This window comes from Amblyomma mixtum, chromosome 9, assembly GCF_055824585.1.
Source record: "Amblyomma mixtum isolate Tamu chromosome 9, ASM5582458v1, whole genome shotgun sequence".
In the NCBI taxonomy this organism is placed as follows: Eukaryota; Metazoa; Arthropoda; class Arachnida; order Ixodida; family Ixodidae; genus Amblyomma; species Amblyomma mixtum.
This window is the reverse complement of record NC_143020.1, coordinates 87,223,828-87,232,628: the sequence shown is the minus strand read 5'-3', so window position 1 is coordinate 87,232,628 and position 8,801 is coordinate 87,223,828. Positions and strand designations below refer to the sequence as shown.

Below are 8,801 nucleotides of genomic sequence, written 5' to 3'. Positions count from 1 at the left end.
TACTCGGACCTCGCCAACCACTGCACAGCTTTGTGATCATTTGTTCTGACTTATTCATAATACAGAAGGGGAGCACGCAATATTTATCACAGAACCTTTAAAAAGAAATTACTAGTTGCGTGATAGCAAACCTAAACTGATTCTGCGTGCTTAAGCTGTATTCTCTTTGCATAAACCGCTAAGCGCTCAAGCAGACGACAGCCTTTTCGAGCGGCAGTTGACGCATGCAAGTTGAGAGAGATCTCTGCTGCGACTTTCGTGCATTGATTGAGATGGCGAGCGAAGACGACTTTGCAGAAAATCGTCACCATTTAACGGACAGAGAACGGAAGAGCCTTTCGGAATACAGGAAAACGCAATACGCGAACATCAAAGAGAACTACGAGCTGACGGTGAAACAGGGTGAGTGAACTACTTTTCGCTGCCTTCCTTCTGAGCTGCTTATTTGAAAATACGTCTTGCTTCAGCATTTTTCCGCGATTAATGCATTTCACGGCTACCAGAATGACGCAGTTTCCAAACACAACAACTGTGCTTAATAGAAAAGTGCAGCTCAATTTGAAAGTTTGAATGAAAAATTTTGGGGGCCAAGATTACGGCACACAGTTGTGCACCAAAACAGACATCGGCTGATTGCTAACATAAAAGGTGATAGAAACAAAAAAAGAATTGCCGAAAACACACACAACTCTTACTCATAATTTTGCAGAACTGAAACCATCACTTCTTCAATTTATTAAACTGAAATCGACTCTAGTTCAACCTCCAAAAATGTCCAAGTCCCATGAGTATGCAAAGAACTGCACATACTTTGAAGTACTCTGATAATTCTTTCATTGCTTTTTAACGCTGCTTTCTTGCTTCCTATGCTGAAGAGAAAATGCGCGTCGCTGTGAGACGTTGGAAAACATGTGGAACCAATATTTGCAACTGAGGAAACAGGTTTTCAGACTGGACGGTCAAGTCTCGTTGTGAGTGCGAGCTAGCTGCTTCTTTCCGTATGCAATTAAATGACAGTAAATACATAATGGTCTGTACGTCATGTTAAGTTTAATGTTTCAATGCTACATTAGTGGCTATGGGAGACGCCGTAGTGAAGGGCTCTGGATTAATTTAGACCAGCCAGCATTATAGCAAGAAGTCAGCTATAATGGTAGTCTAAAATAAACTTCGAGCTTTCTTACCCGCATTTTTCAAAAAGAAAAGGTGATAGCATTTGAAAGTTGGCTCACCCCCAGATTTTACAAAGAGCTCCAAGATTTTTGATGTAGGCCCACTGCAAAAAATGAATTAAGGTGGATTAGTGGGTAGAATATAGTAGATTAGTGGAGATTAGGGAGTGAATTAAGGTGGAAGGTTGGGTCTAATTAGTACAACAAGGTGTGATAATCCAACGGAAGGTAGTAACTAAAACATCCCTTAGATATTCGCATTTGGTGCTCCTGAAGGCGTCAGGACCGTCTCGACCAATCAGAAATTTGATTAAGGATAAACACGGTGGTTTGCACAAGACGACGATCTAAATTTGTATCAATGATGGCACACACCTGCGGACCACACGTGCACGCACAAACAAATACAAATACATGCCCACTGGACAGGGGAAAGCCTTGGAGTCTTCCAATGGTGTCTTGACTGAATGTTCACCTTTGTACGAGTAGACTACTCTTGCACGCACTGTTTTACAAAAGTTGTGTAGATATTCAAACGATACGGTCCGTTCTGAGACAGTACAAGTCGCTACACTAGGAATTCAGAGATTCTCGGTATGATTATACTCCCGGCATATTTCTGTCCTAATTACGCCATGCCTAAATTAGTGGCAAAATTGATAATTAAAGAAGCTCTGAAACCTATTTTGTGAAGAGTACATAAACTAACATAAACTCCTAAGATGTCATAAAGTAGTATAGACAACTGACTTTTGGGTGCATGTTTTCTTGTTTGCAATGATGCGCAAGGCATTATTATACATGGATTACCACTTGGTATTTCCCTACTACCACTAAATAATAATTTATAATCGAATTTGTTTCTTCTGCTGTTCCGGTTTCAACAGCCGAATGAGGACTGTGACATCCAGGAGAGGTTTTATGTCACGTAAGGCATGCAAAAACTCCAATATAGTGCCTTTTTCCCCATTCGTTGTCCTTCTGGCTCTTGAAGAAAACTGCCTTGAGCACTGTGATGAATGAAAACAATGAAACAGCGAGTATATCAACGTTTTGCCATGGCTCATGTGAAATAAATCCACTCCTTAACGTCGCAGCCATCGTTCGGCTGCTGAAACTGAAACAGCTGTGATAAAAAATTTCGATTACAAATTATTTAGCAGTCGTAGGTGAGTACTACACAGTGATTCATGTGTACTAATGACTTCCACATCATTGTAACAAAGAAAACAATACACCATAATCAGGTGCCTGTACTCCTTTGTGATACGCAAACATCTGAGCCAAAAAAACGCTCCTTGACACACAGCAGAGAACCCACAATAGCGCGCTAAGGTTGACGAGTCCTTTCCGGCTACCTTTTCATGCTCCCGCCCTCCTCCGTCGCATGTGCCTGCCTAATTCTGTTCGGAGGTGGCATTTGGTCAGATTCTTTCAGACGTCAGGCAGCTACCGTGGCCACGGCCAGTCAACAGTAAGGAAGCATCTCACCCTGAGGAATTCCTGCACTAGAAGCGCTGACCTTTGAAAGTGCAAAAAGTGATGAGGGAAGAGGGAAAGGCATGAAGACGCTGAGATTTAAATTTTGACCGCGGTTTTAAATTTTGGGTTTGGATTTAATGGGCTTTAATTTCATAAAGCGACCCAGGCTATGACGGACACTGTAGTGGGGCGCTATCATTTCGCCTCCCCCGAAATGGGACTGGTGCTTACCTACCGGTACTCACCTATGGGGCAGAAACATGGAGGGTAACGAAAAGGGTTCAGCTTACGTTACAAACAATGCAGCGAGCCATGGAAAGAAAAATTATAGGTGTAACGTTAAGAGACCAGAACCGCGCAGAGTAGGTGACATCCTATCGAAATCATAATAAGAAGGAAGTAGGTTGGGTCACGTTATGCGAAGGCAAGATAACCGTTGATCCTTAAGGTTAATGGAGTGGATTCACAGAGAAGGCAACTGTAGCAGGGGCAGCAGAAAGTCAAGTGGGCGGATGAGATTAAGAACTTTGCGGGGATTGGGTCGTGGCGTCAAAGGAAATTGTTAATTGAAGAGACATGGGAGAGGCCTTGTCAGTGCGCGTTAAAGAACCCCAGGTGGTCGAAATTTCCGGAGCCCTTCACAACAGTGTCCCTCATAGCCTGAGCTGCTTCGGGACGTTAAACCATAATAAACCAATAAACCTTTACCCTGCAGTGGGCACAGTCAGGCTGATGATGATGGTGATGAAATGCGACCACCGTGGCTGGTATTGAACCCTCGTCTTTAGGGTCAGCAGCCTAGCACTATAACCACTGAGCCACCGCGGCGGCCTGTTGCAGTGGTAGTTTTTCATTACAGATAAGTAAGTTTCTACAGTTGGCAGAGCACCGGACGCGAAATTCGGAGGTCGTGGGTTTGGATCGGCCCGGCAACATGTGCTTGTTTTTCTTCTGCGCTGTAATGAATTATCTTTAAAATAATCACCCAATTAACTTTTCACTGATAAACACCAGCAATTAAAAAGAAAATCACTTTTGCTCCTTGGTTTCAATGTCTGTTGGCTTCCGTCGTGTCCGTTCCTCAGAGTACGCTCGAGTGCCAGCGGTGCTCACTGCTGCTTGCTGCTTTCGCAGAGCCAATCGAGGCGTGGCAGAGCCTATTTTTAAAATTTATTTTTAAAATTCTATTTTTTGAAGCTAGTGCCAAGCTTTCCTGAAAAGCTTGGTATATCGCCTGCCAGGGAGAGCACCCTACAAGGCATACATGATCTAATACCGTCCTCCTCTTCAGGGTCTCTTGGAAGCGGTGGGCAAACGTTTAATAAGCTCCACCAGGTTTATGGGGCGGCGGTCTCTGACTCTTGCCTCCCGCCAGTGCCGTCACTGGCGTGAGCGCTGATTTCCACCGCTCTGTTGTCATCTTTGGAAAAATCGAACCTTGAAGCAAGCACCAGATATGGTTGTAGCTTATGAGAATGACCGGCATTCATGCAGTTGTCCTTGCCAGTACACAGGTGCGTTGATGGTACTCCGCACAAGCAATTGTACAAGGCGATGAAAGCAAAGAGATAGTAAAGATTGATGCTGGTACTGCGTGCATTTGGTCTCTCACGAGCTCTCTGTAAATTGTGTGTTCTTTTTGCACTCAGAAGATGGGAACCATCAACCCAAACTACAATCGGTCTTCTCCTGCGACACATGCGGCGAGTTGTTTTCTGCGCAAGGCCACTTGGAGAAACACAGGCAGCGCAAGCACCCGGAGAGGCCACAGGGAAGGCACAATTGTGCCTATTGCCCCTACTCCAGCGATAAAAAGTGAGATATAATTTGACTGCTCGCCACGTTTGGGTGCTGCTAATATGTATACATATACCTACGGCTTTGCAACAAATAAGCGTTCTCCTTTACTTAAATTAAAGAATGGCGGGAGGGGGGGGGGGGGGGGCAATAGCACGGTTTGACAAGAGTTACAACCGGATGCAGTGCCATTACAAGGGAAAAAAAACATATACTATGTCCTCCTCCACCTTTGGCACATGTTGTCGCACCCTCTGGGGAGTTTGGCTGCTACTGGTTGAAAACAAGAGAATCCAGTTCAGAGGTGCCACCCGAGCCCGTTAAGTGCACGAATACAAGTGCAAAACTTAAAACTTTCAGTTCTTTTTTCCCCAAAACAATTTGACAGTGGAACCGCTTGCCCTCGACTGTTGTGGCGTACACTGCCAGTGACGCAATTTCATCTGCACTAAATGGTTTAGCGGCCCTGAAATGACTCATTTCTGCTTTTTCTTTATCCATTTCACTGCAGATGCGGTTTGTTGGTTGCACCTGGATGTGATAACTATTTTCCTGTGCTTCCCTGTGTGTGTGTTCTCATTTCATAGTTTCTTTATCTCCCCTCGCATACGTCCCGATTACATGTGACGACAGACTTGTCCCTCTTGTTATGTAAGCACATGCGTGCGTTCCCATTTTTGTGTGTATTACCGCTTATCTGCTTTTTGTTGTTATTATGCTGTGTACTTTTTGTGTTCTTATCACTTGTATCTGACGCATTTTGCATATTGCATCGTGCTATACACTTTTGAATTTGTAGCCCCTCCACTGTAATGCAGAAATGCGCTGTGGGTATCGGATAAATAAATAAATAAATAAATAAATAAATAAATAGGTGGCAAGAGTATGTTTCGGAACTGTCGCCATTTGTCGCAAGCGAGCTTCACTAACATGAACTGAGCATATGCTGTGAAAGTTCGCGGTTGAGTTTTAAACCGGAGCTGGCGGAGGAGAGGTGCGCATGCGTGGAACGACCGTGTTGAAAAGGCAGAGCTCCATCCGCGGCCATGGATGGTAACACTCATGCTACACTCATGCTGTAGGCATCTTAGATTTTATCCGTCGTCAGTGAGGCTTGGATGCTGTCTTGGCTTCTCTCTTTTAAGGAGGGACGAGGTTTTTACACTAACCTTTTTATTTATGGGTACAATCTCATGAAATTTTGCACACAGATGTGTTCTACTTTTCTGATTCCAAAAATGTAATCGTAATTAAGATGTTGGTCTTAGATCAAAAGTTTTATGTTTGAGTTTTAATTACATACATTCTTACTTTAATGAACTCTCTCATTGAATTTTGTTGCTTTTAATCACATGAATTGATAGCCAGCAAATTCCCACACCTGATGACATTCTTACCCTTTTTTTTTGTTTAGGCCGCATTTAAATAGTAATTTACAATTAGCTTAACGAGTTGCAGTGTCAAATACAGCGACCCTTTACTCTCAACATAGTCTATCAGAAAAACAAAGAATGTCACCGGGTATGGAAACTCTATCAATTCATGCAATTAAAAGCAACATAATGTAACGAGAAAGTTCATAAAAGCTGCATGCGTAAGAAATTGCCTAGTTACATTCTAGATTTTGTAAGATTTAAGACCAGCAGCTCAATTTTGATTGCATGTTTGGAATCAGAAGAGAAAAATGCATCTGTGACCAAAATTTCATGAGATTCTAGTCATAAATAAAAAGTTAGTTTTAAGACCCCCGTCCCCCTCTTAATGCAAAAGCATTTCTTGTCTCATGAGTGGCGTGTACAGGGCCTGTTCGCAGAGTGTGTTGACAGAGGTTGTCCGCACGAACTGTCAATCATTTATTGAATAATTATGTGGTCAGCATGAATGAAGTCACCAAATGATTAATTTACATGTTAATTAATAGGTCAAATTAATTAGATTTTCTATTGAATTACTTAACATGTAATCAAAAACTGACTTGATGTATTTTTATTTACTGAATTGTTAAAATAAGCAATTAAATTATATTAAGTAACCATACTGATGAAATATATTTGGTGACAGTCGACCAAATTCATTAATTATTACGGTTAGGGAATTGCTTCACACATTTATTCATAATTAAATCAAACTGATGAATTGCTTAATTTGAAATAATTATTTCATTATTACTTTTGTGCGCTTACTAGATGCGCTAGCAAAAGCACCCATGCCTTCGGATGTGGTAGAATCGGAGTCAGAGCGAAAACATGACTTAGAAACGCGCAAAGGCATAAAGAAACTGACACGCGGCAACATATAATCGGCAGCAGTAAATGCTTTTGCACTGCTGCACCCAAGCAGACTTAAGTGCATCCCTGGAATTTTCTTCCGTTTTCACCCACCCAGAGTCGATGTCACCAAACACGAGCGGACCCACACTGGTGAACGGCCCTTCGTGTGCCAGGAGTGCGGGAAGGGCTTCAAAGAGCGGGGGAATCTCACCCGCCACCTGCTGGTCCACTCTGGGGAGAAGCCGCACGAGTGCACGGACTGCGGACAGCGCTTCAAAGAAAAGTCCAATCTGTGGCGTCACCGCAAGGAGCAGCACTCTGTGGATGGCAGGGCTAAATCACACCTGTGTCCCCACTGTGGAAAGGGGTTCACCCAGAGGGGCAGCCTCAACAGACACCTGCTGACACACACGGGGCAGAGGCCCCATGCCTGCTCACAGTGTGGGGTGTGGTTCGCGCGACGGAGCACCACCATGAGTCACGAGAGGGTGGTGCACTACCGCCAATACCGGCTGCACTGCCCCCACTGCGGGAAAGGCTTTGAGGCCATGACCCACATGAGAAGCCACGTGCGCACACGCCACGCCTCCGCAGTGGACGAGGAACCACAGTGCAGCGAGGAGTGAGGGACTCAGTCCAGGTGGAGGCACACGCGAGCGAGGGAGGGAGTAAGTATGTCAGTCATAGAGCCGACTTAAAACAAGTGTAAACAAACAAAGAAAAGAAAAGCGAAGGCGTTTCTCCCGCGCCCTGTCTGGTGTGCGTTTTTTCGCAGAGCTTTTAACAGCTATGAGAAGTTACACAAAGTAGATTCTTTTTTTTTTAGTGCAGAGAGACAGCGCAGGAAGGAACTTCACAGGGGAGAGCGCTAACTAACGACTCAGACTTTTATTGCCAGATCACTTGCTTTTGTACACAACGTTTTCATATCAACAAACTGAGTGAAAAGAATTCAGACACGAACATATCTATTCAACTGAGATCCCATTATCCCACCAGGAGGTTTGGAGAGAATTATTTTCTTTCAATTTGTCGGTATACAAGCAGCTGTTGCATAGAAGAAAGTGGTCTGAATATAAAAACTTGTATTGTTAGTTGGCGCTCGGTCCTGTCATGTTCGTTCCTTCCTATGCTGTCTTTCTGCCCTAAAAACAAATTCCAGTAATGCACCAACTAGCCTGTGGAAATGTTCTCGCAAGTTACAACTATCCCCATAGCAAGCCTTACTCATCCTATGCAATTATTGGGGAGCAATTCATCATCGACGTCTTCTTGGCCCGCCTTCAATTATCTTGAAACTTGAGTGTTTCACAAAGCAGAATTCCTGTAGGCTTGTTGAATCATTTGACAGGTCTCGGCAAGGGTGTTATCGAATTTAGCACAGAATTTGATTGCGTACAGTTGTTCGCGTGCGGATGCCATTGCATGTCGCGACACAAGCACTATCAGTAGGTACACAGAAACAGCAATCCTGATGCTCCCAGAGCTTGGAGTAGACTGCACGAGGCAGTGGTCAAAAGCTGAATGTGCACTGTTTGCACTCACTGAATGGAATCAGTGAGCCTGTCCCGCTGTCAGCCACATCCTGCTCGATATTCGGTGACCAGTTCTCCATGTGACATCTCTTGGAGCAGCACCGTCAAAGCATGCACTCACTGAAGTCGAAAGGGAGGCAATGCTGTTAATGTTCATTTAGATGCACATCCCAGCAAGACGGTTTTGCCACGTTACTTAAAGGGGCCCTGAACGTAAAGTAAAGTTGTGGTATGCTTAGGATGTTAAAGGATGCCACTTCACAAAAGTGTGTATACTCACCATAGAAAGTGTTTCAGGGCCCCTTTAATGTGGAATAAACAGGCTTGGAGTGAAGGAATATATTTCACAGTTGAGACAGGGAAGTGTGGAGTCTGATAATAACATTTGTAAAAAAAAAAGACATTCTTTCTGCACTCTTCCCGGGGCATTGAAGAGTAATAACTGGGTGGGTACGGGTGGTACATTACAGAGTGTGCATTTTTGTTTCCTCCTTTCATCAGCGAGGCTAATGTGTTCATAGTGTGCCCTCTGCCCTCCTTCTTTC

The 8,801-nt window shown here is 43.9% G+C and overlaps 1 protein-coding gene across 1 annotated transcript; it reads left to right on the top strand.

Annotated features, from left to right (window-relative positions):
• Positions 1–272: 272 nt before the first annotated feature.
• On the top strand, positions 273–7,539 carry LOC149330020 (zinc finger X-chromosomal protein-like). The gene is made up of 3 exons (XM_089559347.1): positions 273–402; positions 4,304–4,469; positions 6,837–7,539. Exons 1-3 carry the CDS (start codon positions 273–275, stop codon positions 7,345–7,347), a joined length of 807 nt encoding a protein of 268 aa, XP_089415473.1. The 3' UTR covers positions 7,348–7,539.
• The last annotated feature ends 1,262 nt before the right edge of the window (positions 7,540–8,801 follow it).

Excerpts from the sequence above, each read along its gene's own strand:
- LOC149330020 (XM_089559347.1), top strand. The coding sequence starts at position 273 with ATGGCGAGCGAAGACGACTTTGCAGAAAATCGTCACCATTTAACGGAC. Across the intron at positions 403-4,303 it reads CGAGCTGACGGTGAAACAGG|AAGATGGGAACCATCAACCC; the intron begins GTGAGTGAACTA and ends TTTTGCACTCAG. Across the intron at positions 4,470-6,836 it reads CCCTACTCCAGCGATAAAAA|AGTCGATGTCACCAAACACG; the intron begins GTGAGATATAAT and ends TCACCCACCCAG.